Here is a 27,416-nt window from a genome sequence, read left to right as displayed (position 1 = left end):
CCAGTTGGAGCCAGAACCCTTTGCTCCAGTCTGGCACCATCCCTATGAACTATCGAGGGGAGCAAGGGCGAGTGCTTAGAGCGGGGGCTGGATCCCAGGACTCCTGAGTTCTCTCCCTAGTGCCAGGAAGGGGGAGGGGTCGTCGGGTCTAGTGGGTTTGGACTGGGTTCTGTCTGTATCACCACTGCCCTGCAATGGATGCACTCAGGACTGTGGCCGTGTGTGTCATGTTCCTGGTACTGCAGTGACCTGATGGGTGATTCCCCCCGTTCTCTGTCGCTTTGAGGCAGGGCTGGCAGATCTCGGCACCTATCCCTGGGTTACAGCTCTAGGACTGTTCTTCTATCTGCCTCAACACCCCTTTCCCTGGGGCCGTTCATCAGATCCACCCCCGGCCCCGTCCCGTGTCTCCATGGAGCCTGGACTCCAGAGCAGCTTAATAAGGGAGTTTATCTGCTTGGGTCACATGCTCCGGCCAGGCCGGGTGGCAAAGCCTTAGAGGTTTTCTTTAAACCATGCTGTCCCCTGAATTTCCCTCCGTGACCCAGCCACTTCCCTTCCCAGGGCAGCCCTGGCCTGGCCGTCTCCAGCTCAGTTTCTAACCCGGCCAGGGCTGAGGGTTGCTGCCTCCCCTGGACCGTCGGCTGGGTTGCTGTGTTTTTCTGGGGGACCATGACAGTTTTTAAGCCCGGGACAGGAATTTTCTTTAACAAAAATTGAATAGGGTGATTCTAGTTATAAAAAGGAAAACATAAATCCAGGCTTGGGTAAACTGAGGCAGGGGCCTAAAGGATTAAAAGGACCCCTTCCTGCTGTAACCACTGGAGCCCACTCCCCTCCCAGAGCCAGTAGAGAACCCACGAGTCCTGCTCCCAGCCTCTCCCTGCCTGCTCCCAGCCCGCACTCCCCTCCCAGAGTTGCAGATTGAACCCAGGAGTCCTGGCTCCCAGCCCCTGCCACAGGGATAGAACCCAGGAGTCCTGGCTCCCAGCCCCCCCCCCCCCCCCCGCTTCTACCACCAGACCCCACTCCCCTCCCTAGGGATAGAACCCAGGAGTCCTGGCTCCCAGCCCCCCCCCCCCCCCGCTTCTACCACCAGACCCCACTCCCCTCCCTAGGGATAGAACCCAGGAGTCCTGGCTCCCAGCCCCTCCCCAGGAATAGAAGCCAGGAGTCCTGGCTCCCAGCCCCCTCTCCGGTCCCCTCCCACAGCCGGATGTGCCCCAGGCTGGTAGGGCCTCCCCAGCAGCGTGGTCCGTGCGATCTGATGCAATGGTAACCTGATCCCTTCCCAGCGCAGCCAGCGCCCCAGCCCGGCTCCCCCAGTCCGCTCGCCCCGCCGCCCGCGCCCGGTCCCCTCCGCGCTGCGCCCAGGGTGAGTGATGGGGGGGCCGCTCCGGAGCCCGCCACGGGGGGACTCTGCCCGGGGCGTCCTGACCTGCCAGCACTTGGCTTGTCCCAGCCTGAGCCCGTGGCCTCTCTTGTGGTGCCAGGTGGCCAGCTGCTCCCCACCCAGGGCCGGGGAGAGAACCCAGGAGTCCCGGCTCCCAGCCCCCCCGGCTCTAACCCAGTAGACCCCCATTCCCCTCCCAGAACCAGGGAGAGAACCCGGGAGTCCTGGCTCCCAGCCCTCCCTGCTGTAACCCACCAGACCCCACTCCCCGCCCAGAGCCGGGGGGGCTGGGAGCCAGGACTCCCGGGTTCTCTCCCCGGCCCTGGGAGGGGGATGGGGTCCGGTGGTTAGAGCAGGGGGGGCTGGGAGCCAGGACTCCCGGGTTCTCTCCCCAGCCCTGGGAGGGGGGTGGGGTCTGGTGGTTAGAGCAGGGAGGGCTGGGAGCCAGGACGCCTGGGTTCTCTCCCTGGTTCTGGGAGGGGAATGGGGGTCTACTGGGTTAGAGCAGGGGGGGCTGGGAGCCAGGACTCCTGGGTTCCCTCCCCAGCTCTGGGCGGGGAGTGGGGTCTGGTGGGTTAGAGCCGGGGGGGGCTGGGAGCCAGGACTCCTCTTAAATGTTGAAAAGTTGCTTGGCGAATTTGAACGGTCTCTTTCTTTTTGGAGAATAATTGGCCACCGGCCAGAGCGGCGTGAGTCCGAGGCGTTAAGAGGGAAAGAAATCTAAGGAACAAGGCGAATAGTGGCCGTGGTGCCAACTATTGGTGAGGATTTGAGGAGTCACGTTGATCCTGGAATTAGTGGTAACAATGTAAGTACTCAGGTTGTTTGTAGTATTAATGGAATTGGTTTGAGTAACTCTGGTGTATGACAGGTTTCGGAGTGATATCAAGTTGAGTAGTAACTAGCTGGAGTATTGGTGGTATCTATCTGAGTAGTGACTCTTTGGAGCATTAATGTGTAATCACTCCATAGTGTATTAGTGGTATTGATTTGGGTAGTAACCATCTGGAGCATTAGTAACTCTTTGGAGTATTAGCGATATCAATTTGACTAGTAACTCTGGAGTACCAGTGGTATTGATTCAAGCAGTAGCTAGTTGGAGTATTAATAACTAGAGTATTAATGCTATCGATTTGGCTGGTAACTCTGGAGTATAGTTAAATCAATTTGACTAGTAACTCTGGAGTACCAGTGGTATTGATTCAAGCAGTAGCTAGTTGGAGTATTAATAACTAGAGTATTAATGCTATCGATTTGGCTGGTAACTCTGGAGTATAGTTAAATCAATTTGACTAGTAACTCTGGAGTACCAGTGGTATTGATTCAAGCAGTAGCTAGTTGGAGTATTAATAACTGGCGCATTCATGCTGTCGATGTGATTAGTAACTCTTTGGAGTATGAGTGATGTCCATTTGAGTATTAACTTGGGAACACTGGCTGTATCCAGTTGACGAGTAGCCATTTAGAGTATGAGAAACTCTTTGCAGTATTAGTGGTATCAGTGTGAGTAGTGATCCTTTGGACCATTAGTAACTCTTTGGAGTATTACTTGTGCCAATTTTAGTAGTAACTACTAGCAATATTAGTGGCATTGATTTCACTAGTAACCCTTTGGTGTGTTGGTGGTGCCATTTGGCTAGTAACTCTTTGGAGTAACAGTGGTAACAATTGGAGTAATAACTAAGTAGTAATGGGGCTTACAATGTGGGTAGTGACGGGAGAATCAGAGGTAACAACGGGAGTGGCGGGGATGGCTGTATTATTGGGAGCAGTGATGGGGTTATGGTGATGTTACTGAGCAGAATACTTGTAGGATTAGTGGTTATAACGTCAGTGGCTACCACGTTCCCACAATTAGCGACAGTGTCAGTAGGCTCAGTCGGGGTTATGGTGTTGGAGTCTGAGTGACAACGTTCACTGTCACTGTGTTTGTGGCGTTGTTAATGATGCTGTTTCTTGTAACAGTAGCAACAACGTGAGTGATAACGGTTTGGAGTATTTTCTGGCAACAGCGTGAGCAGTAACAGTGTAGCTAACACCGTGTGGAGCAGGAGCAGGAATGGCGTCTGGAGCATTGTGGAGGGTAACGGTGTTGCTAACGCCGTGTGTAGCAGGAACAGCATTCACAGCGTTGTTGACGGTAACCGCATGTAGCGCTAGCAGTCACGATGTCTGTTGCGCTGTTGAGGGTAACGGTGTTGCTAACGCCGTGTGTAGCAGGAACAGCGTTCACAGCGTTGTTGACGGTAACCGCGTGTAGCGCTAGCAGTCACGATGTCTGTTGCGCTGTTGAGGGTAACGGTGTTGCTAACGCCGTGTGTAGCAGGAACAGCGTTCACAGCGTTGTTGACGGTAACCGCGTGTAGCGCTAGCAGTCACGATGTCTGTTGCGCTGTTGAGGGTAACGGTGTTGCTAACGCCGTCTGTAGCAGGAACAGCGTTCACAGTGTTGTTGACGGTAACCGCGTGTAGCGCTAGCAGTCACGATGTCTGTTGCGCTGTTGAGGGTAACGGTGTTGCTACACCTTTCTCCCTGACCCCAGCCTCTCTGCGCCCCGACGGATGCTGAAGGCCATGTCTCAGGGAACACCCCCGCTGGGGGCAGTGTGGCCTGCCAGCCGCAGCGGTTGCAGGAGTGGCAGTAATGCTGGGGAGAGTACCAGTACTCAACAAGCACTGTCCTGTGGCCAGCCCTGAAGCCGGGTCCCTCTGTATCTCGCCTGCAATGTCACAATTACAGAGTAGGCACGGCCGGCTTGTTAAGGAGGCAATTGGCTCCCGAGGGCAGATCCGCCCCCCCCCCTTCCCGGGCTGGGAATTGTGAAAGGGACACTCTCTAATGGGGGGGGAAGGGCAGGGAAGCACATGGGGGGGGCGCCTCTGATGGGTGGGGCGCACGTTGTGATCCAGCGATTAGCTTATCCAGCTTCCCAGGCCATGGCTGGCAAGGGCCCTGGGGCACCGGGGTGGGGTGTGTGCGTGCGGGCATGGGGTCTGCAAGGGCTCTGGGTTTAACCCCTCCCCTCCTGTCTCTTCTTGATGCAGTCCCTGACCTTGCCCAACAGGGGGTGCTGTGGGGAGCAGGGCAGGGCACTAGCTGGTGTGGGGGAAGCCAAGGGAGGCTGTATTGGGGGACAGCAGTGCAAGGCCACTGCGGCTCCCACTGCTTCCCCGGCTCTGACCAGCCCAGGCTGGGTCCCATCCCTGGCTCTGGGAGGGAACTGGGGGCTGGTGGTTAGAGCAGGGGGGGCTGGGAGCCAGGACTCCTGGGTTCTCTCCCTGGCTCTGAGAAGGGAGAGGGGTAATGGTTAGAGCAGGGGGGTCGGGGGCTGGGAGCCAGGACTCCTGGGTTCCTCTCTGCCTGGTAATTAGTTGTTCCTGACTCTGACACACCCTCAACGGCTGCTAACTATAATTATTTTAGTGCCCCCCGGATATTTTAACGAACACCAGAATAATTACAGCCAAATAGCCACGAGGCCTAATTAAAACTTCCGTCAGATGCAAACCCATCCGCGTCAGGGCCCAAAGGGGAAGACGAAGGCAGGACGCGGCCCCGAGACGCACCCGCCACCGGCCCTTATAGAGACATGAATCCCAGTGGCTTGTGTGTACACATCACAATGCACAGTGGAAACTCCCACGGCTGCCAGCTGGACCGGGCTCTCCCCCGAGCCGGGCGCTCCCCCCACAGCCAGCGTCCTGCCCCACAGCGCCCCCCGCGGGGAGAGGCCAGGGCTGGAGTAGCTGGGTCCAGTGGGTTGAAGTACCCAGCCCCCTCCTGCTCTTACCACTAGACCCCACTCCCCTCCCAGAGCTGGGGAGAGAACCCAGGAGTCCTGGCTCCCAGCCCCCCTGCCCCACTCTAACCACTAGGTGTGGTATGTTTCATTAGTGGGAGTGGGTGTGTGTTTGCGGGTGTGTCCCCCTGCTGGAGAGGACAAGCCCTGCTGTGTGGGTGTGGGTCCATGCCTACATGTTGTGTTGGGAGGAAATAGAGATGTGCGTGTGTGGATTATGTGCGCCATGGGACTGGCAGGTGTGTGATTGCATTGGGGACAGCTGGCTCTGTGTGTGTGCTGGGGACAGGCAGGTGTGCATCGATCAGTTTTGGGGTGGGAGGTGCGTGTTGTGTGTTGTGTCGGCAGGTGTGCGGTTGTACTGGGCACAGCCGGCTCTGGGTGTTGCGTGGGGGGGGGGAGGACACAGGAGGTGACCTGTATGTGCGCTGTGTTGGAGGAGGTGTTGTGGTGCGGACCCAAGAGGCTGTATGTTGCGAACACTTTAGCGTGTGTGTTGAATGGACGTGTGTGTGTTGGCAGAAGGGGGGGGTCGTGCTGCAGTGGGTGTCAGTGTCCAGGGCCAGCAGGCTCTGTGTGAGCGTGTGGGTGTATGTCAATCTGTGTGCGTTGCCTAGGGCCAGCAGGTTGTGTGGTGTGGTGTGTTGTGTTGTGGGGGGTGTCGTTGTGTAGGGCCAGCAGGGGGTGGGGGTGTTGCTCTGGGTTGTGTTGCAGGGGGTGCTGTGCTGTGCCGATCTCCACGTTGTGTGGCCAGACTCACACCCGCCCCAGCCCCCGCCTGCGCAGGGGTGTGATTGGCCGGGGTGTGCACGTCTCTGGGCGCGGGTGTGCGGCTGGGGGAGCGCGCGGCTGGGCGTACGGGGTGTGCGACCCCCCCCACACACACCTGGCCCCGACCCCGGATCTCCCCGTCTGGCCTGTTCCCGCCTCACGCCCGCCCGGGTGAGTGTACAGCGCCGGGTGCGGGGTGCGGGGGGGTGACACAACCCCTGTTGCAAGGCCACGAGGCAGTTGCATCAGCCACCGGGGGGGGGGGGGGACGGGACGGGGGGCGGCAGAGCCCGGGGGGGCGCGGCGGACGGGGGGGGGCACTGCACCGTCACATCCCCACAACAAGATCACCCCCCCCCAGCCCCTAACTCAGTGGGGGGGGGCGATGGGAGTGAAACTGGCGGGGGGCGGGCTCTGCAGACGGGGGGAGGGAACCCAGAGCTTTGGGGGGGGGGTGTCGGGAACTGGGGGGGGGGCGCTCTGGTCTTGGCTAGTTTCTCTCCAGCAGTCAGTGGTTAAATCCCAGGCTCCCCCCTAACGCCCCCCCCTCCCCTCCCCCACTCCTCTGGAGCCAGCAGCAGCCACGTGTTCGCATCCCGCAGCTGCCTGGGAGCCGAGCAGGAGCCCGGCTCCGGGAGGGGAGGGGAGGGGAGGGGGGGGGTCTAGTGGTTAGCGTGGGGAGGGGGCGGGGGGCTGGGAGCCAGGACTCCTGGGTTCTCTCTCACACGCTCTGGGAGGGGAGTGCGGGCTAGTGATTAGAGCAGGGGGGCTGGGAGCCAGGACTCCTGGGTCCCCCCACATTAGCAGTGACCAGCCAGACGCTGTGGGGGGGGGGGAGCTAGGATCATGCGACAGGGACCCTGCACATGACCCCAGCACCCTGCTCCCCTCCCCGAGCTGGGGAGGGAACCCAGGAGTCCAGGCTTCCAGGCCCCCCCCCCGCCCCGGATCTGCACCCCACCACCACCTTCCCAAGGACCCTTTTCAGGTATGGGCCGTGGTTAACCCCTTGCTGCCCGGACCCCAGTGTAGGGGTGCTGGGAGGTGGATCAAAAGTTTTCCAACCACTCCAAAGCCTTCGAGGCAAGACCGCCTGTGGGTGAGGGTCACCTGAAGGGACCCCAGGACTCCTGGGTTCTCTCTCCTGCTCTGGGAGGGGAGTGGGGACTGGTGGTCAGAGCAGGATGCCTGGGTCCAGCTTTTGGGGAGGGGGAAGTGAGGCGGAGCCAGAGGGCGGGGCCCCAGCAGGGCAGGCCATTGCCACCCTCTGGGGCGGGAATGGAAAGGCAAGGCAGGGACCCTCCGACTGGGACTGATCTGAGCAGGGAAGTAGAAACCAGGCGTTCGGGCTCCCAGTACCGCCCACCCTGCACACACCTGCTCCAACCACTAGACCCCACTCCCCTCCCCAAGCCAGGGAGAGAACCCAGGAGTCCTGGCTCCCAGCCCCTCGCGCCTCCCCCCCCGCCCCAACCACTAGACCCCATCAGCCTCTCAGAGCCAAGAACAGAACCCAGGAGGCCGGGTGCGGCCGCCAAGTCCGGAAGAATCAGGCATCAAAGTTAAGCCCCAGCATGTGGGAAATGCAGGAATGGGCACAGCTCCTGCCCTTAGGGGGAGCCAGGCGCCTTCCCACCCCACCCAGCCGAGATGGGCGCACAACCTGCCCCGGGCGGCCGGTGTTCCCGTCCGTTCCCTGGCGCTCGGTTCAGGAAGACATCAGCCAACCCGCTGACTCTGAGCCCGCCCCTGCTCTCGCACCAGACCCCACTCCCCTCCCAGAGCTGGGGAGGGAACCCAGGAGTCCTGGCTCCCAGCCCCCCCCTTGCTGTAACCACCAGACCCCACTCCCCTCCCAGAGCCGTGAGTTTGTTGGTGACATTCGCTCTGCCCCATCATGGAGGGGAAGTGTTGTTGAGTGGTTGGGAAGCTACTCCAGGGCTCCCAGGACCTGGGATGACTAGCTGTGCCTCAGTTTCCCCATCTGAAAAATGGCAGACCGGGGGGCTTCTTTCTGATCAGCTCATTGCATTCACCAGGAACAGCTTGGCTCTCTCCAGCTCTGTGTCCGTCCCCCCCCCGCCACCCCACTCCCCAGGCAATTGGTTCCATTATTGCTTTGCTCTCGGTGGAGCGGAGGAAGGGATGAGTCACATGAACCCCTCCAAGTGGTTGGTGTGGCAGGATGGATCGGGCGAGGTTTTTCTGGCAGAGATCGGGAAGTGTTATTGCCAGTGGACAAAGCCTCGTTTGTAATTCTGCTCACGCGTGTTAAGGATTGGGAGAGGAGAAATTGTCCATTTTATGGCACTCAGTGTGTGCAGGTTTCATCAGTCAAAGGGAATTAGGCACCGAAACGCGCTTGAAGAGCCGGGCGTGACTGATTCGAACATGGGACGTTTCACCGGGAGGAAACTGGGTTACTTAGGACGTTTGAAACGGACAGAAATCGGAATTTAATCATCGAAAGGGAGACGTTTCAAGAAAGGGGCTAATTAGAAACTCTGAAATGTCAAGATTTGGAAATTGGATTGAGCGGCAGATTCCAAATGAGGTGGTTTGGCTGAATCAGGCCGTTTTAAAAAGTGCAAATTTCAAAAAAAAAAAAAAAAAGTCATTTTTGAAAATGAGGAAAAGAGGGTTGTTTGGGAAATTGGAAATTGAAGCAAAGGGCAGTCATTAGAACTTTTGAAATGTAAAAAATGGAAAGATCTGGTTAGTCTGATGAGAAACATTTAACATTTCAAACATTTTAAAAAGTGAAAAGGACATTTCAAATGTCGAACGTTGCCAAGTTGGACACTTCCAAAATAAATAACTTGGCCTAATGAATGGACGTCCAGGTGTTTTTCAAGTATTTTCGTTAGCAAATCTGATGTTTCAAAATGAGGGACATGGATTAATTGGAAATGTCGACATTCCAGAAATAGAGCAAAAGGTTATTCAGGACATTTTCAATGTCAAAAATAGAAAACGTGATTCAGTGAAAACAGTTTGAACTTGGGAATATTTGCTTGATTAGAAAATCAGATATTTCAGCACTAGATCACTGGATTGTTTAGCGAAACCGACAGTTCCAAACGTAACACGTGTTTTCAGTAGGAAATTTGAAATGTCAAAAAGAGAGAGAATTGATTCACTGGACAAACTGCGGCTTTGAAATGAGAGAACTTGAAGGAGAAATGTCGGCGTTTCCAAACATAGAAAACGTGGCTGCATTTGAAAAAGTGGCGTTTCGAACGCAGGGGGAAAAGGGACCATTCAGGAAATTAGCTTATGTGGCAAAGTGTAACTTTCAAAGGAGAAAATCGGCTCAGTTAGACGACACGACGTTGCGCAATTCAGAACATTGAGGCTTAACGACCCGAAAGTTCCCCGAGACGTTTTGGGTGAAAGTCTCAGATTGGGCAAAAAGGCCACGTTTTGATGGGAAAGAAACCAACAACTTTTGGATGCAAAATTCTTGATTCCGTTGCCCTCGGCTATGCGGGATAAACACGAGTCTCAGCTGTACTGCTGTCACGGGCCAGTTTGTGGTCAAGACAGGGTGTTTTGCCAAAAGATCTGCTCTGGGGTTGTTTCCGGGAGGTCACTGAGACAGCGTGATATCGGAGAGCGGGTTAGGTGATCCCGGAAGTCCCGTCTGGGCTTGAGATCTGTGAATTCTTGAGGGGGGTGACGCTGTCCCTGGGGTGGATCCGTCAGGGCCATTGCCTCTTTGCGTTCAGATTCGTCTGTGGGATCCCGGCTGACGGGCAGCGGCGAATCTTGTGTTCACGCCATTGGCCCTCCTAGGAGACTGTCCCCTGCTGCCCGCGCTGCTCTAACCACTAGATCCCACTCCCCTCCCAGAGCTGGGGAGAGAACCCAGGAGTCCTGGCTCCCAGCCCCCCAACCCACGCAGGGATTGAGCTTCTCCTTCGTTTGGGTGGGGGCATTCCTGCCTGATCCCTTTCTCTGGGTTTCTAGGTGGGAAGGTGACCCCGGCGCTGCGCCCCAACAGTGATCTCTGATACCCCGCCCCCCCGTACACGCACCTCACGTCCACACCCCGAACTGGCCCGCGTCCGCCATGGAGCTGCAGAAGATGGAAGAGCAGGAGGGGCTGGAGATGTTAAACGGGTCTGTCCCGGAGTGCGACAAAGCCAGCAGCCTGGAGGATGGGTGAGTATCGGGGGGGGGGGGGAATGGACGGGGGGGATTGGGGGGCTAGTGGGGGGAGTAATGGGGGTATCTGGGTGAGTAACCAGGGCTACTGGGGGCAGCTGGGTGGGCGACCCCCGCATTGGGGAGGGGGATGCTCTAAATGGGAAGCACCTGGGGAGCTGCGCTGGGGAAGGGACCCAGGCATCCGAGCTTGCAGCCCTCTCACCCTGCAGCCCTTCCCCTGGCAGGGACCCCACGGCGGAGGTGACAGCGGCCGAGCAGGAGGGCTTCCTGCCCCACGCCGCCGGCAAGAAGCTGAGCCAGTTCACTGACGTAAGTGGGACCCAGGCGTCCGGGCCCTGACGCAGAGCCGATCCCACCCCCCAGCAGCCAAAGCCCTTGACTAGTCCCTCCCCTCTTTGACCCCTGCTCTTTGACCTTTCATTGGACCCTCGCCCGCTGTCCCTTTAATCTTCGCCCTTTGACCTTTCATCGATTCCTTGCCGGGTGTCCCCTTTGACCCCTACCCTTTGACCTTTCGTTGATTCCTCACCCTGTGTCCCCTTTGACCCCTGATCTTTGACCTTTCATTGATTCCACACCCAGTGACCCTTTTAACCTCCAGCCTTCACCCTCTCCTCATTGTCCTTTGCTCTTTGACATCTGAGCTTGCCCCGCCTCTTTTCTCATTGACCTCTGACCCTTGCCCTCTCCTTGTCATCTTTTGCTTTTTGACCTCTGACCCTTGCGCTTTCTCATTGCCCTTCCTCTTTGGCCTCCCAGTTGTCCTTTGACCTCTGACTCTTGTCCTCACCTTGAAGTGGTTTGATCTTTGACCTCCGACCTTTGCCCTCTCCTTGCTGACCTTTGCTCTTCAGTGTATGACCCTTGCCCTTCTATTGACGCAATGTGTTCTTTGACCTTTGTCTGCTCTGTTAATTGCTTTGTTCTTTGACCCCTGACCCTTGCCCTTTCCTCACCATCCCTTGCCCTTTGACCTCCGCCCTCCCCCAGGCTCTCACCCCGCCCCGTCTCTCTCTCTTGCCCACAGTTCGAGGGGAAGACGTCGTTCGGGATGTCGGTCTTTAACCTCAGCAACGCCATCATGGGCAGCGGCATCCTGGGCCTTGCCTACGCCATGAGCAACACGGGCATTGTGCTCTTCGTGTGAGTGCCGCCCCCACAGGGCACTGCCTGGGGGAAGATCACCGCGCTGGGGCCACTGCCTCCCCCCACAGGGCACTGCCCGGGGGAAGATCACTGCTCTGGGGCCACTGCCTCCCCCCACAGGGCACTGCCCGGGGGAAGATCACTGCTCTGGGATCAGCAAGATATACTCCTTCTCCACCAGGTGGTGTCAATGGTTGGGAGCTATAGCAGAAGGAACCAGGACTCCTGGGTTCTCTCCCCGGCTCCGGGAGGGGAGTGGGACCTAGTGGTTGCGCGGGGGGTGGGGTCTGGGAGCCAGGACTCCTGGGTTCTCTCCCTGGCTCCGGGAGGGGGACTTACACCTGCCCACCGTTCTCTTGGCAGCGTGCTATTGATCTGCATCGCGCTGCTCTCCGCGTACTCCATCCACCTGCTGCTGAAATGTGCTGGCGTCGTAGGTGAGTCGAGTGGGGGGAAGCTCCCTGCTCCTCCAGCCCTGGCCTCGCCCAGCGGGAGGCGCCGACGCTCTCTAACTCCCGTCTCTTTCCTCCCGCGCAGGGATCCGCGCCTACGAAGAGCTGGGTTACCGGGCGTTCGGCCCGGGCGGCAAGGTGGTGGCGGCGGTGGTCATCTGTGTGCACAACACGGGAGGTGAGAGTTGGATCTAGCCCCTAGACCCCACTCCCCGCCCACAGCCGGGCAGGGAACCCAGGCATCCGGGCTCCCAGCCCCCCCCACTTCCAGCTCTAACCCACTAGACCCCACTCCCCGCCCAGAGCCGGGGAGGGAACCCAGGAGTCCTGGCTGCCAGCCCCCACTGCTTAAACCACTAGCCCTCACTCACCTCCCAGAGCTGGGGAGGGAACCCAGGCGTCCGGGCTCCCAGCCCCCCTGCGCTAACCCACCAGCCCCCCCACACCCTGCCCAGGGCCGGGGAGGAAACCCAGGCGTCCTGACGCGGGTGTTTCTCTTGCAGCCATGTCCAGTTACCTGTACATTGTGAAATACGAGTTGCCTTTAGTGATACAGACGTTCCTGGGCCTGACGGAGAACACGGAGTGAGTGAGATCGCGCGGGGAACCGTTCCCGCCCCCCTGCCAGCCGGCCCCCTGCCCTGTGGCCAGATGGGAGCCAGCGCCCCCTAGAGGGGAAAGGCCCCGGGCCGCATTCCTGTCTATAAATGGGGGCATCTGGCTCTCCTGTTCACACGCTTTCCCTGCCCGGACATGGTGCCCTCATCCCCTACAGTCAGCCTGGCCCCCACACCGTCCTACCAGACCCCACTCCCCTCCCAGAGCTGGGAAGAGAACCCAGGAGTCCTGGCTCCCAGCCCCCCCTGCTTTAACCACTAGACTCCACTCCCCTCCCAGAGCTGGGGAGAGAACCCAGGAGTCCTGGCTCCCAGCCCCCCCTGCTTTAACCACTAGACCCCACTCCCCTCCCAGAGCTGGGGAGAGAACCCAGGTGTCCTGGCTCCCGGCCCCACGGATTGCATCAAGCCATGGAGAAGGAGCTCCCTAATTCCATAGGGTTCCTGGTGGGTCCCATAGAAGGTTCTAGTTCCCTGCCCCCCCCCCCATGAGTTTTGCCCCCACACCTGTGTCACCCGGGGCCATTCCTGACCCTCCCCTTCCCCCGCACCCCAATATCCTGCTCCTGAGGAATCGGCCGGCCCAGAGCAGGAGCATTTCCCTCCTGGCCCTGCCTCTCCCAGCAGGGGGCGCTGTGGGGGGGCGGGGGGGGGCGCTCCTGGCTGCTCCATCCCCACCTCCCCCTGCAGGGGGCGCTGACCCCCCCCCCCCCCCCGGTGTGTGTCTCTCGCAGGACCTGGTACATGAATGGCAACGTGCTAATTATCATCGTCAGCGTCTGTGTCATCCTGCCCCTGGCGCTCATGAAACATCTCGGTGAGTGTGGGGCTGGGTGTGTGTATGGGGGGGGCGCCCGCCCCCCCCGCCCCCTCCCCCCGGCAAGGGTCAGCCCCGCGGGTCTCACCCTCTCTCCCCTCCCCCACAGGCTATCTGGGGTACACCAGCGGGCTCTCGCTGACCTGCATGGTCTTCTTCCTCATGTCGGTGAGTCCGCCCGGCCCCCCCACCCGCTGCCCCTCCCCCGCCTGCCCACCAGGGAAAGAACCCAGGAGTCCTGGCTCCCAGCTCCCTGGCTGGCGGGAGGCGGGGGTAACCCCGCTGCTGGGGAAGGGGTGTCTCTCACCGCCTCCCCCCACCCCATGGCTCCCCCCCAGGTGATCTACAAGAAGTTCCAGATCTCCTGCCCGCTGAACGGGACCGAGCCCGTGACATCCCTCGTCTACTACAATGGGCACAATGCCAGCTCCGCGGGCACCGCTGGGGACGAGTGCACGGCCCAGACCTTCACCGTCAACTCCCAGGTGAGAGCGGGGGGTGGGGGCCAGTGGTTAGAGCAGGGGGGGCCGGGAGCCCGGACGCCTGGGTTCTCACCTGGCTCTGGGAGGCGAGTGGGGTCTGGTGGGTTAGAGCAGGGGGGGCCGGGAGCCCGGACTCCTGGGTTCTCACCTGGCTCTGGGAGGGGAGTGGGGTCTGGTGGGTTAGAGCAGGGAGGGCCGGGAGCCCGGACTCCTGGGTTCTCACCTGGCTCTGGGAGGGGAGTGGGGTCCGGTGGGTTAGAGCAGGGGGGGCTGGGAGCCAGGACGCCTGGGTTCTCACCTGGCTCTAGCAGTCAGCCTTTCTCCTCCCCCCACAGACGGCGTACACCATCCCCATCTTGGCTTTTGCATTCGTCTGTCACCCAGAGGTGCTGCCCATCTACACAGAGCTACGCAGGTGAGGGGCGGGGAGGGAAAAGGGGTGGGTGGGTGGGTGGCTGAGGGAGGGCACGGCCAGGTGGGTTCAGGGAGATCAAGTCACTAACGCTGTTGTTATTGGCGCTCAGGGGGCGGGGGGCCCGGACTCCTGGGTTCTCTCCCTGGTTCTGGGACGGGAGTGGGGTCTGGTAGCGGGGCTGGGGGCCTGGACTCCTGGGTTCTCTACCTGGCTGTGGGAGGGGGAGTGGGCTCCAGTAGGGGGCGTGGGAGTCTGGACTCCTGGATTCTCTCCCAGGCTCTGGGAGGGGAGTGGGGTCTAGTAGTGGGGCTGGGGGCCCGGACTCCTGGGTTCTCTACCTGGCTGTGGGAGCGGGAGTGGGCTCCAGTAGGGGGCGGGGGGCCCGGACTCCTGGGTTCTCTCCCTGGCTCTGGGAAGGGAGTGGGGTCTGGTAGGGGACCTGGGAGCCCGGACTCCTGGGTTCTCCCCAGCCAGCCCCCAGGGCAGGGCGGCATTTGACCCATCTGTCCCCCGCCAGGGCCTCGAAGCGGCGCATGCAGAATGTGGCGAACGTCTCCATCCTGGCCATGTTCGTCATGTACCTGCTGACGGCCATCTTCGGCTACCTCACCTTCTACGGTAAGGCAGTGCGGGGCTGGGCCCCCAGTAGGGGGCGGCAGGGTCCCTTCCCAGGGCCCGGCTCCCGCTGCACTGACCCCATCAGTGCCCCCTAGCGCCCCCTCTGCCCAGCCATTTCCCCTGCAACCCCACCGCTATGGCTGCGTGTCCCTCCCCGATCCTCCACCCCTCACCCTGTCCTGCGTGGGGCCCGGCTGGGCTCCCAGCTAACCTCCGGCCCCCCGGCCCTTCTGTCTCCCACAGGGAACGTCGAGTCGGAAATGCTGCACACGTACAGCGAGGTGGATCCCCTGGACCGGCTCATCCTCTGCGTCCGACTGGCCGTGCTGATGGCCGTCACGCTGACGGTACCCGTGGTGCTCTTCCCGGTATGTCTCCCGGCTGCCCCGCTCCAGAGGTGGCTGCATCTCGGCGCTGGGCAAGCTGTCTTGGTGTGGTGTTATGTGCGGCTGTTCCCCAGCTGCCCCGCCCCAGAGGTGGCTGCATCTCAGCATTGGCCGAGCCGTCCCCGTTCAGCATTATGTGTGGCTGTTCCCCAGCGGCTCCGCCACAGAGGTGGTTTCATCTTGGCGCCAAGCGAGCTGTCTTGGTGTGGCGTTATGTGCGGCTGTTCCCCAGCGGCTCCGCCACAGAGGTGGTTTCATCTTGGCGCCAAGCGAGCTGTCCTGGTGTGGCGTTGTGTGCGGCATTTCCCCGGCTGCCCTGCCACAGAGGTGGCTGCATCTCAGCATTGGCCGAGCCATCCCTGTTCAGCGTTACGTGTGGATGTTCCCTGGCTGCTCCGCCCCAGAGGTGGCTGCATCTCAGCACTGGGCGAGCCACTGCCATATCCCTGACCTCTTTCCTTGTCTCCTCCCAGATCCGCAGAGCCATCCAGCAGCTACTCTTCCATGGGAAGGATTTTAGCTGGGTTCGACATGTGAGCATCGCTATCGGCCTTCTGTTCGTTGTCAATCTCCTCGTCATCTTTGTCCCTAACATCCGGGATATCTTTGGAGTCATTGGTAAGTCCCTGGCTCCAAATGGGCTGGGGGTTGGCCCTCCAAGGCGAGCCGTCTCCGTGCAGCGTTACGTGCGGCTGTTCTCCACTTGCCCCATCCCAGAGGTGGCTGCATCTCAGCGCCAGGCAAGCCCTCCCCGTGCGGCGTTACGTGCAGCAGCTCCTCAGCTGCCTCACCCCACCCCAGAGGTAGCTGCATCTCAGCCCTCTCTCCTCTCTCCTCCCAGGCGCCACCTCTGCCCCCAGTCTCATCTTCATCCTCCCCAGCATCTTCTACCTCCGCATCGTTCCCAATGAAAAAGAACCGCTGAGATCCAGGCCAAAAATCCAGGTACCCACCGCTGGGGGGCGCAGTGCCCTGGGGAGTGGCGAGCAGAGGGCTCGTTTGGGGGGGTGCCATGCTGTGGGGAGTGGGGGGCTTGGCGAGGGGGCCGTTCTGTGGGGTGGGGGCAGGGAGCTGGGCTGTACTTGCGGGGGGGTCTCACCTTCTGCTCCCCCTCTGCCCCCCAGGCCGCCTGTTTTGCTGCCCTCGGCTTCATCTTCATGGTGATGAGTCTCAGCTTCATCGTGGCTGACTGGGTGACGACCGGCCGCAGCAGCGGCGGGGGGCACTGACCCGCCCCCCCGCCCCCGGCACGGACACATGGACCCCACTGGGCCAGCTCGGGGGGCCCAGACGTCACTGGGGCAAGGGCACCACCGCCTCCCACTGGCTCTCGCTGCGCTGCAGCCATGGCAACGCTGAGACCGGTGCTAGGGCCCGCCCATTGGCCAACTGTCACCATGGCAACGCTACAGACCCTGGCATCAACTGGTGTCCATGGGAACGGCGCCCGTGCTCTTCCATCGACTGTTACCGTGGCAATGCTACAGCTCCTGGTTTCCATGGGAATGGTGCCAAGGTCCTTCCATCGGTCGACTGTTACCGCGGCAACGCTGCAGCTTCTGGCAGTGACTGGTTTCCATGGGAATGGCGCTAAGGCCCTCCTATTTGTGCCCTGTAGTCATGGCAGCCTCCCATTTCCATGGGACAAAGGTCCTGATTGGGCCATTGGTGCCATGGCAATGGCAGGTTCCCCACGACTACTGAGTCCCCTGACTACAGCACAACCGGCTTCTCCTTAGCTCCCTGTCGCCGTGGCAACGTGGCAGGTCCCCAGAGGAACAACACCAGGCATTTGTTGCCGCGATAAAGCTTTGGTTACTGCTGGAGTGGGTGGGTGGGGGATCCCATAGCAACAGTTCCCTCCAGACAATGCCTCCCACCTCTTTGGTTCCCATGGAGACAGGAACACCCCCTCTCCCCCGCTTGTACTCATTCCCTGGCGTCAGTCGAAGAGGGACTGTGAATCTGACTGTGCCAGGGCGGGGGCCGGATGAGTCCGTGGTGCTCCCTGGGCGACAATCTAATTTATTGCTCTTATTTAATTTGGAGCCAGCAGCCAGACCAAAGAGTGATGCCAGTCTCACTGTTGGGGCTAGTATCGTGACACCCCCCCAGGATTCCTGGGTCCCTTCCCTGGCTCCAGGAGGGGAGTGAGGTCCAGTGGTTATAGCTGGGGGGGAGGGGCTGGGAGCCAGGACTCCTGGGTCCTATCCCCAGCGACGGGGCCGCGGACCGTCCACTTTTTGTGCCTCAGTTTCCCCACCAGGAGATAGGGGCGTGTTCCCATCCTGCTGAGGATTAACCCTCGAGCGTCTGGATTCTCCAGGGCTGGAGGAGATGCTGTTACTGTTACAGCAATGGGGGAGGTAGGGGTGAGCATCCCATGGAGCCTCAGGACTCCTGGGTTCTTCCCAGGACGCCTGGCTTCCTGAGCGGGGCTGGGGGGAGGGGAAGCCATGCGCCTTCAGACCTGTTTTCCGCCTGGGACAGGTCCCAATTGCAGAATTCACCCCACATCAGCACCCTCCCCCCACCACACAGGAGGTGTCGGGGCGGGCGTTTAATCGAACCCTGGGTCTCCTTTCTCTTTTCAAACTACCTCACCACCCAGAGACAGGCCCAGGGTCACTAACGCTGCTCGCCCCAGCCCCTTCAGAGAGCAAAGGGTTAAGGACGGGGCACCCCCCTGATCACGGGGTGGGAGGCAATCCTGGTACAGGCGCCCCCTCGGAGCCAGAGAATGCTCTGTCTGCCCTGTCGAGAAAGCCCGGGGCCTCCGCTTCCTCCTTCAGAAACGGCTAGATCTCACCCCAATGGCTCCTTCTCCCCTCTAGAAAAATCCTCGTGCCTACATGTTTTCCTCCAGAAACCGCTAGTTCCCACCCCGCTGCCTCCATCTCCCCCCTAGAAAAATCCCGACACCTCTGCTTCCGCCTCCAGAGATCTCTAGATCCTGCTCCAGCGCCTCCGTCTCTCCTCTAGAAAAGTCCATGTCCTTCTCCAGGGACCTTTCGATCTCGCCCCAGTGCCTCCAACTCCTCTCTAGAAAAATCCCGATGCCGCCACTTCCTCCTCCAGAGAGCTCTAGATCTTGCCCTGACGCCGCCATCTCCCTTCTGGAAAAATCCCTTATGCCTACGTGTTTTCATCCAGAAACCTCTAGATCCCACCCCGATGGCTCCATCTCTGCTCTAGAAAACCCTGGGGTCTTCCCTCCTCCTCCAGCGATCTCTAGATCCCACCCTGATGGCTCCATTTCCCTTCTAGAAAAGCCCCAATGCCCCCACCCGCAGCAGAGCTCCTCCACCGCAGCAGCCTTAGCATTTAATGCCTCTTCAGCCCAGTGCCTTAACAGCCCCCCGGCCTCTGGTGCAGCCCCCTCCCCTCAAAGTAGCCATCTCCTGCCCCCCAAATTCTACCCCAACCCTGGCCATTCTGCCCCGCCGTGGCCCACTTGCCCCCCTGCCCCGACACAGCAGTTATATTGGCAGAAAGGGGCCCTATAGAGAATCAGGACTCCTGGGTTCTCTCCCTGGCTCTGGGAGGGCAGTGGGGTCTAGTGCTGAGAGCTGGGAGCCAGGACTCCTGCTCTAACCACTCCAATATTCCCTTTCTGCAGGACAGGTTCCCTGGAGCCAAAGGAAACTGACATTCTGCCAGCCAGGCGGGGAACACCCCCCCCCCCCCCCCAAAATGTGGGGACCATGCAACCAAATCAGAGCGACTGATCTCTTTTATTGGGCCCACAACTGGGGAAAGAGACAAGTTTCCGAACTTCTGCAGAGCTCATGTCCCTCCCCTGGGAGTCGGGCCGGTAAAAGACATTACGTCCCCCACCTTGGCTGTGTCATGTCCAGGCAACGCCGCCAACCCCCCACCAAAAAAATGTCCTTTTCCGGAAGGAGAAACAAAAAAAAGACCATTTTGGAAAGCGGGATTTTTGCCCCCCATCCGAGGGTCCAAAAACTTGGCTTTTCCCCCTTACTAACTCTCAGGACGTTTTCCAAACCGTCGGGTTTCCTTTTTGAGGCCCGGTGTTGCCTGGGGCTCGGGGACGCTGGTAGAAGGGTCCCGGGTTCAGATTCTGGGGTGGATGGGTTCCAGGCCTGGTTAATTCAGGGCTGGCCTGGACGGGATAATCACACCGGGGCTGGCTCCCCCACACTGAAAACCTTCATCCCGCCAGCCCCTAAAGTCGGCGTCTCGGTCTATTGATCCTGCCTGGATTCACGTGACTCCAGACGCCCGAGGCTTTACGGAGATAAAAGGGCCCCTTGAAGCAGCTTTTCGGTCAGCACGTCTGGCCCGATCCTGTTCCTAGCGCTAGTGACAAAGCCAAAAGACCCCCCTGCTCCCCATTGCAGCAGGGGTTCCCCACCCCCATGGCTGGAGGGGGGGCGTGCTGTGGGGAGGGGCACCACAATGTGAAAGCGATGCAGGGAGCTGGTGGCTTTTGTAGGGTAGCTCTGGGTTTCAATAAATAGCAACCAGACTTTCCCCCCTGCCTGAGCTGTCTGTGTGTGTGGGTCAGAGGGAAGTGGGGTGGGGGAGTGTGACATGCTGGGAGGGGGCAACTTGGGGGTCTACGAGGGGAGAGGGAGGCTGGGGGTTATGAGGGATGGAGGAGGTGGGGAAGGGAGGTTGGGAGTTGTGTGAGCATGGAGGAGAGGTGTTAAGGAGGGGGGGCTGCAGGGCAGATACAAAGGGGGGGGAGCAGAGGGCAGGGCAGGGGGGTTGGGGGCAGGGTCCTAGCTGTACATTACCCACCAGAGAGAGGCAGCTGGATCCAGTCCCCCAAACAGCCCCTCCCCAACAGCACAGCTAGGCTGCCCTCCTCTGACTTGGGGGGGGGGATCCCCACAACCTCAAAGGTGCATCATACTCAGAAAATGCCCCCCCACACCCCCCCAAACGGCTGCATAGGAAACACAAACCATGCGCCAGGCGGATGCAACTTTGCCTGAGTCTGCCGAGAGCCTGAGCCCATTGCTCAGAGAGGCAGGCCGGCCCCAACCGTCGCCGGGTTTTCCCTCCCCGCCCCAGCTCTGCCGGTGCCCCTAACTCCCAGCCCTGGCTGGGGCCCTTCGCAGAGCCCAACTTCCCCAGGCCCCGGGCACTCAGCGTTGGTCGGTGGTTTCTTCTGCGCTTCCTGTTGAAAAAAGTCCCCGCAACGCGGAAGTTCCCTAGGTCGAGATCAGGGAGGGGAGAGACCCTGAGAACCCGCCGGGGGCTGGAGCCAGGAGCCAGCATGAGCCGGGGGTCCAGGCCAGGGGTGCGAGCGCAGCAGGAGAACGTCGCCTCCCATCTCCTCCTGGATCATGAAAACCAGCAGGTGTTTGAGCTCCTGGGCCGGAAATGCACGGTGAGGACATGAGGCCCAGAGGATGCAGACAGGAGGGGGCTGCAGGTCGGGGGTGAGGCACACCGGCAGAGCAGGGGGGGAGCCCAGGGCTGGGGTAGCAGGGGGCTGCAGGTTGGGAGTGAGGGGCACCGGCAGAGCAGGGGGGGAGCCCAGGGCTGGGGTAGCAGGGGGCTGCAGGTCAGGAGTGAGGGGCACCGGCAGGGCTGGGGTAGGGGGCTGCGGGTCGGGAGTGAGGGGCACCAGCAGATCTGGGGGTGCCCCAGGGCTGGGCTAGCAGGGGGCTGCAGGTCGGGAGTCAGGGGCACCAGCTCTTTCCTTGCTGTATCCCCCCCCACCCCGCTCAGGAGGACGCGGGGTGAGTGGCGCTGAGGGGGGCTGCGAGGGGCCCAGCGCAGTGATGCTGCGGAGCCCGGAGCCTCAGCCAACACCAGAAACCAAGACAGGAACTGCCAGCCCAGGGGGGGCCACGCTTAGGGCCGGCTGAGCCCTCCCCACGCGGCGTTCTGTGAGGCTGTTCCCCAGCCGCCCCAGAGCTGGCTGCATCTCAGCCGTGATCGCTCTGTAACTCGGTTGTCTCTCTGCCAGACCCTGGCCACGTCGGTGGCCCAGCTATACTGGGCCCTGCCCCCCAACAGCCAGGTCTGGGGTAAGCAGGGCTGCGGGGTCCTGTGCCTGGTCAAGGACAACCCCCGGCGCTCCTACTTCATCCGCCTCTTCAATATCAAGGTGAGTCCTTGCCCTACCCTCGTGGCTCCCCATCCCTTCCCAGCACTGTCCAGAGAACCCAGGAGTCCTGGCTCCCAGCCCTCTCCCAGCCCCTGCTCTAACCACCAGACTGCACCTTTGCTCCCAGAGCCGGGGAGAGAACCCAGGAGTCCTGGCTCCAAGGTCCCCCCGCTCTAACCCACTAGACCCCACACCTCTCCCAGAGCTGAGGAGAGAACCCAGGCATCCTGGCTCCCAGTGCCCCCTGCTGATGGGGCGTTTACTGGGGTTTACCTTTCTCTTGCAGGAGAGGAGGCTGACATGGGAGATGGAGCTCTCCAGCCAGCTGGTCTATTCCGCCGTCACCCCCTATTTCCACACGTTCCCCGGGGACGTGAGTATCTGCCCCAGAGAGGGCCGGGGTGGTGGTCGATCAGTGGGGCGGGGCTTCCAGACATAGCCCTGCCCCCAGAGACAACAGTTCAGAGACTGGGGGCGGGGGGGTGAAAAGAAGGAGAAAATTAAGGGCTACCAACAAGAAGTAAGGCTGGGAACCGGGATGCCTGGGTTCTCTCCCGGCTCTGGGAGGGGAGCGGGGTCCGGTGGTTAGAGCAGGGGCACTGGGAACCCGGACGCCTGGGTTCTCTCCCGGCTCTGGGAGGGGAGCGGGGTCCGGTGGTTAGAGCAGGGGCACTGGGAACCCGGACGCCTGGGTTCTCTCCCGGCTCTGGGAGGGGAGCGGGGTCCGGTGGTTAGAGCAGGGGCACTGGGAACCCGGACGCCTGGGTTCTCTCCCGGCTCTGGGAGGGGAGCGGGGTCCGGTGGTTAGAGCAGGGGCACTGGGAACCCGGACGCCTGGGTTCTCTCCCGGCTCTGGGAGGGGCGTGTCGCCCCCCCCAGGACCAGTGAGGTGCCTTTTGCTCTCAGGAATGCCAGGCCGGGCTGAACTTTGCGGACGAGGCTGAGGCCCACAACTTCTACACGCTGGTGCAGGAGAAGGTCCAGAAGCAACAGCAGAGGATGGGTATGTGGAGGGGTGGGGAGCCGGCGCCCCCTAGAGGGGACAGACCCCATGCCCCCCCTCCCCCCCGAGCCAGCCCGGGCCAGGATCCTAGCGCTTGTTCTCCTCTTTCCTCAGAGAAACGGCAGCTCCCCCCGCCACCTCCCCCGGTCAATGAAGGTGAGTCCCCTTCTATCCCACTGTCCTTTGCAATTGGGGGGGAGGGGCAGGTTAGGGGTTGACCCCCCGACTCTCCCACCAGCTGGGGGCGGGCGGGGAGCTGGTGACATGGGTCTGACCGCGGCTTTTTGCCTCCTTTAGAGCGACGGGCGATGACGCTGCCCCGATCCCCGATGCCCGGGGGAGACATGAATGGTAAGCGGCTTGGAGGTGGGGGTCTTGAAAGGGTTAATTCATCCCCCCGCCCTCCCGCAGCATGGAGCCCCCCAGTGCCCGGCCCTGACTGCCAGGGGAGAGCGCCCCCTGCCCAGCCCCCCAACCCGCCCCCCGCAGCACGGAGCCCCCCAGTACCCGGCCCTGACTGCCAGGGGAGAGCGCCCCCTGCCCAGCCCCCCAACCCGCCCCCCGCAGCACGGAGCCCCCCAGTACCCGGCCCTGACTGCCAGGGGAGAGCGCCCCCTGCCCAGCCCCCCATCCTGCCCCCCGCAACACGGAGCCCCCCCAGTGCCCGGCCCTGACTGCCAGGGGAGAGCGCCCCCTGCCCAGCCCCCCATCCCGCCCCCCGCAGCATGGAGCCCCGCAGTGCCTGGCCCTGACTGCCAGGGGAGAGCGCCCCCTGCCCAGCCCCCCAACCCGCCCCCCGCAGCACGGAGCCCCCCAGTACCCGGCCCTGACTGCCAGGGTAGAGCGCCCCCTGCCCAGCCCCCCAACCCGCCCCCCGCAGCACGGAGCCCCCCAGTGCCCGGCCCTGACTGCCAGGGGAGAGCGCCCCCTGCCCAGCCCCCATCCCGCCCCCCGCAGCCCCGTCTCTCTCTCCCACAGGTCCCAGCAAACAGCCGAATTCCCCCTCCTCCTCCTTGAACCTGATGACGATGGACATCCAGAACCCGGACATCACCTCGTCCCGGTACCGGGGGCTGCCGGTGCCCACAGCCGCCGAGAAGAAGAAGGGCAAGAAAAAGATCTCCAAGGCCGACATCGGCGCCCCAAGCGGATTCAAGTGAGAGCTGGCATCAGTGGGGCAGGAATGGGGCTGGGGCCTAGCCCCTCTAGGGGACACCGTCTCCCATCTGGCCCAAGGGCGGGGGGACTGGCTGGCTCAGAGGGGCTGGGAATGGGGCGCGGGACCTGGCCCCTCTCGAGCTGGCTAATCTTTCTTCTCCCTCCAGGCACGTCACCCACGTCGGCTGGGACCCCAACACTGGTTTTGATGTATGTAGCTTCAGAGACAGGGGTATGGTGGGGATCTGACCCTGGGGTCCCAGAGGTCAGAAGGGCTTGTGGGGGGGGGCTGGGAAGGGGGCCAAGGACAGGTCGTGGGGTAAAGCCTTGGCGTTAGCAATGTCTGTGTATGGGGGGGAGGGCGGTTATCACTCGCGCTTGTGGCTACCAGGCGTGATGCGGTGTGCATAGCTGTTCCCCAGCTGCCCCGCCCCAGAGGTGGCTGCATCTTAGCATCAGGCAAGCCATCCCTATGCAGCGTTATGTGTAGCTGTTCCCCAGCTGCCCTGCTCTAGAGGTGGCTGAATCTCAGTGCCGGGCGAGCTATCTCCCTGGGGTGTTATGTGCAGCTGTTCCCCAGCTGCCATGCCCCAGAAGTAGCTGCAACTCAGTGCCCCATGGAGTGTTATGGGAGCAAATTTGGGGTTTCCTTGAGCCAGGGCTGCCCAAGATACTGCCTCCCTGTGGCCCCCCCATCCCCAGCGTTTTCCAAACTCATCTTGTTCTTCCAATGCACGTTCCCCCCCACCAGCCCCCACCCACACACACAGCTGCTCGGGGAGTTGGCAGTGCGACTGTTATTGGCAGTGCGGTTGGCACGTGCCCACAGGAAAGGGGCAAGTCACAGCCAGCCAGAGGAGTTGCCAGAGCTACCGGGCATCTGGATGGCGCAAGGGGCAGGGGGCGGTCCCAGCGCCACGATGTTTTTTCGGACTCCAGATAGTGTGTTTTTCCTTAAAGTTCAACTAGGAATTAACACGGGCCCTGTGGCATACCACAGCCAGGGGCTAGGTGATCTGGCCTGCAAAACTGGTTGCCATCGGGCCAGGTTTTCCTCGGACCATCCCTTTTTTGCTGCAGCTGTGTTGGGAAATCTGGCCCATGCAGCCAGTTTCACGGGCTCTGGACGGCACAGGTTTTTTTCGGTTCTCAAAGGCAGCGGCCCAATAATCTGGGCATGAGACCCCCAAGAGGATGGCTCGCATGGCACTGAGATGCAGCCGCCTCTGGGGTGGGGCAGCTGTGAACAGCTTCATAAAACGCCACAGTGAAAGGCTCTCCTGGCACTGAGATGCAGTCATCTCTGGAGTGGGGTGCCTGGGAACAGCCCCATATAACACCACATGGGGAAGACTTGCCTGGTGCTGAGATGCAGCCAGCTCTGGGGTGGGGCAGCTGACATAACCTCCCAATTGGATCCCTCCAGAACGCCCCCCCCCAGCTGCTTGCTCTGCCCAGTGGGTCAGGATTTTAGGGGGTCAGTGTTAGTGGGTCCCCGAGGGCTGCTGGGGGAGTTAATTTAAGGCATGATCCATAAATCCCCCGTCCCCGGATTTCAGGGGTTGGAGCCTTGCTGCTCTGTCCATCTGGGCACCTGCAGCTGTGTGTGGGGAGAGCATGAATTTGGGGGGCATTTGCCTGGGGATTGAGCCGCCTTCCTCCATCTGTCTCTCTTCTAGGTGAATAACCTGGACCCCGACTTGAAGACGCTTTTCTCCCAGGCCGGGATAAGCGAGGCGCAGCTGACCGACGCAGAGACCTCCAAACTCATCTACGATTTCATTGAAGGCCAGGGCGGGCTGGAGGCTGTGAAGGAGGAGCTGAGACGCCAGGGTGAGCTCTCCCTGTGCAGTGTTATGTGCAGCTGTTCCTCAGCTGCTGTGCCCCAGAGGTGGCTGCATCTCAGTGCTGGGCGAGCCGTCCCTGTGCGGCATTATGTGAAACTGTTCCCCAGCTGCGCTGACCCAGAGGCAGCTGCATGTCAGTCCCGTGCAAGCCTCCCCGTGCACCGATTTGGGATTCTCAGGGAACGGGGCGGGAGACGCGGGGAAAGAGCCTCATTACAGGCTGGGCTTTAATTGCAGTTCATTTCTCCCCACAGGTCCAGCACCTCCTCCGCCCCCCATGACCCGGTCCGGGCCCCTCCCTCCCCCACCCCCTGCCTCAACGAGGGGCAGGTCTGGCCCATTGCCCCCCATCCCAGGCGGCCCCCCACCTCCCTCATCTATGCCAAATAGGGGGCCGGTTCCCTCCCATCCCCCCAGGGGGCATCTGCCCCCTCCTCGTGGGCCCCTTCCCCCTGTCTCCCGGTCTGGTCCGCCCCCCCCTCCGCCTGCTGCTGGGGCAGCCCCCCCACCCCCACCTCCCCCACCGCCCCCTCCGCCTCCAGTCTCTTCAGGGCCTTGTCCCCCTCCCCCACTTCCTTCAGGGGGGGTCAGCTCCCCAGGGAGCCAGTCTGCTCCCCCCCAAAAGGGACGTGGGGCCCTGCTGGACCAGATCCGCCAAGGCATCCAGCTCAACAAGGTGAGCTGTGGGGCAGATGCGGGGCAGGGAGGGGGTGAGGATGAGGGAGGTAGGGGGCAGGGAGGAGGGGAGCTGGGGGCTGAGTGGGGGGCAAGGAGGAGACGAGGTGGCTGTGGGGTGAGGAATGAGGAGAGATGGGGGCTGAATGGGGGGCGGGCATGGAGGAGGTGAGGGCAGGGAGGGGGGACGGAGGTGGTTGGGGGTGAGGAAAGGGAAGTTGGGGGCAGGGAAGAGGGGAGATGGGGGCTGAGTGGGGGGAAGGGATGGAGGAAGTGGGGGGAAGGGAGGGGAACAGGGTGGCTGAGGGGTGGGGAAGGGGAAGATGGGGGGGTTAGGGGAGTTGGGGGCAGGTGTGGGGTATGGAGGGGGTGACCGAGGGGAGCAGGGATGGGGAGGGGGGAGTTAGAGCTGGCTTTGGGGGTGAGGGTGGGGTAAGGGGGCTTTGGTGGTGCCAGGGGGGTGGGTGGGTACAGGGGGTTGGTCTTGGGCTCCCTGGCAGCGCCAGGAGGATGGGTGGGTGCAGGGGGCCTGTGCTGGGGGTCCTGGTGGTACCAGGGGGGTGCAGAGGGTCTGTGCTGGGGGTCCTGGTGGTGCCAGGAGGGTTGGTGGGTGCAGGGGATGGTGCTGTGGGCCCTGACCCCCCCTCCCCTGCATTGCAGACCCCCGAGATGCTGGACTCCCCGCCGCCCGCACAGAGCTCCGAGGGCCTGGTGGGGGCGCTCATGCACGTCATGCAGAAGCGGAGCAAAGTGATCCACTCCTCGGGTGAGTCGCCCCATCCCGCCTCGGCAGCGGTGGGAGTGGGTGCCATGCCCCTCCTCCCCTACCCCTTGCCCCCTCCGCCACTCACCCTCCTCTTCCTCCCACAGACGAAGGCGAGGACAATGGCGGGGACGAGGAGGACGATGACGAATGGGACGACTGAGCACCGTCCCCAGCAAGAAAAGCTCCCCCCCTTCTGCACCCCCACCCGCACTGGGTGCTGCCCCCCACTCCCCTGTGATTCCCCAGCCTGCCTGGCCCCTTTGCAATAAAGACAGCTCTCTGCTTGACGTGCTGCCCCATCTTTTACCCAGAATTCCCCTCCCCAAGGCCCCAGCTTCCCCTATCTGCTCCCATTACCCCCTCGAAACCCAGGGCTTGGCAATACCCTGGTCTCCACCAACCTCTTTGGCATCAGCAACAACCCAACTGATCTCCTTCCAACTTGGCTCCATGTTTTGATCTCAGCCCGATTGAAAAAACAAGCCAAGTTGGAACCAAGCTGCCGATATGTGGGGCTCAAGAGCCCGGCGTGGGTCATCAGCACAGATTTTGGGGTGGATTAAAACCCACTGGTCTGGGTCAACGTCTGAGTGACAGGATTAGAAGCCGGAGAGCTTGATCTGAGGCTGTGTCTACGCCCTATGTGCTATGGTGGCATAACTACAGAAGATTTAGTGTTGATGCTTTCAACGGCAAAGGAAGGGGTCTGTAAAAGTTGATCCATCTCACCTGTAGCTAGGTCGGCGGAGGAATTCTTAGTTGGGTCTACACCTGTGGGTTATGTCAGCTTGACGATGGTGCTCTGGGGGATC

General features: G+C 61.3%; 2 protein-coding genes across 5 annotated transcripts; both read left to right on the top strand.

Moving 5' to 3' along the window:
• Positions 1-1,167: 1,167 nt before the first annotated feature.
• On the top strand, positions 1,168-19,564 carry SLC38A5 (solute carrier family 38 member 5). 4 transcript variants are annotated; one of them, XM_073321437.2, is made up of 16 exons: positions 1,168-1,375; positions 9,934-10,128; positions 10,344-10,443; positions 11,162-11,277; positions 11,644-11,717; positions 11,818-11,910; positions 12,236-12,317; positions 13,084-13,166; positions 13,276-13,334; positions 13,505-13,651; positions 13,984-14,063; positions 14,581-14,681; positions 14,925-15,049; positions 15,541-15,685; positions 15,909-16,012; positions 16,192-19,564. In XM_073321437.2, the coding sequence occupies exons 2-16, from the start codon at positions 10,037-10,039 to the stop codon at positions 16,294-16,296; spliced, it is 1,506 nt and encodes a 501-aa protein (XP_073177538.1). In that variant the 5' UTR covers positions 1,168-1,375; positions 9,934-10,036; the 3' UTR covers positions 16,297-19,564. The 4 variants fall into 4 exon arrangements, with proteins under 4 accessions (XP_073177538.1, XP_073177541.1, XP_073177540.1 ...); XM_073321440.2 differs by having other exon boundaries at positions 1,170-1,375; positions 10,359-10,443; XM_073321439.2 differs by lacking the exon at positions 1,168-1,375 and adding an exon at positions 1,970-2,201.
• Positions 19,565-19,816: 252 nt separating this feature from the next.
• On the top strand, positions 19,817-26,891 carry WAS (WASP actin nucleation promoting factor). Its single transcript, XM_073321755.2, has 12 exons — positions 19,817-20,429; positions 21,015-21,155; positions 21,442-21,528; positions 22,062-22,158; positions 22,273-22,314; positions 22,456-22,509; positions 23,137-23,314; positions 23,484-23,526; positions 24,996-25,149; positions 25,418-25,839; positions 26,499-26,604; positions 26,709-26,891. The coding sequence occupies exons 1-12, from the start codon at positions 20,316-20,318 to the stop codon at positions 26,762-26,764; spliced, it is 1,494 nt and encodes a 497-aa protein (XP_073177856.2). The 5' UTR covers positions 19,817-20,315; the 3' UTR covers positions 26,765-26,891.
• Positions 26,892-27,416: the final 525 nt, after the last annotated feature.

This window comes from Lepidochelys kempii, chromosome 23 (genome assembly GCF_965140285.1).
Source record: "Lepidochelys kempii isolate rLepKem1 chromosome 23, rLepKem1.hap1, whole genome shotgun sequence".
NCBI classification, from domain to species: Eukaryota; Metazoa; Chordata; order Testudines; family Cheloniidae; genus Lepidochelys; species Lepidochelys kempii.
This window is presented reverse-complemented; position numbering and strand designations above follow the sequence as displayed.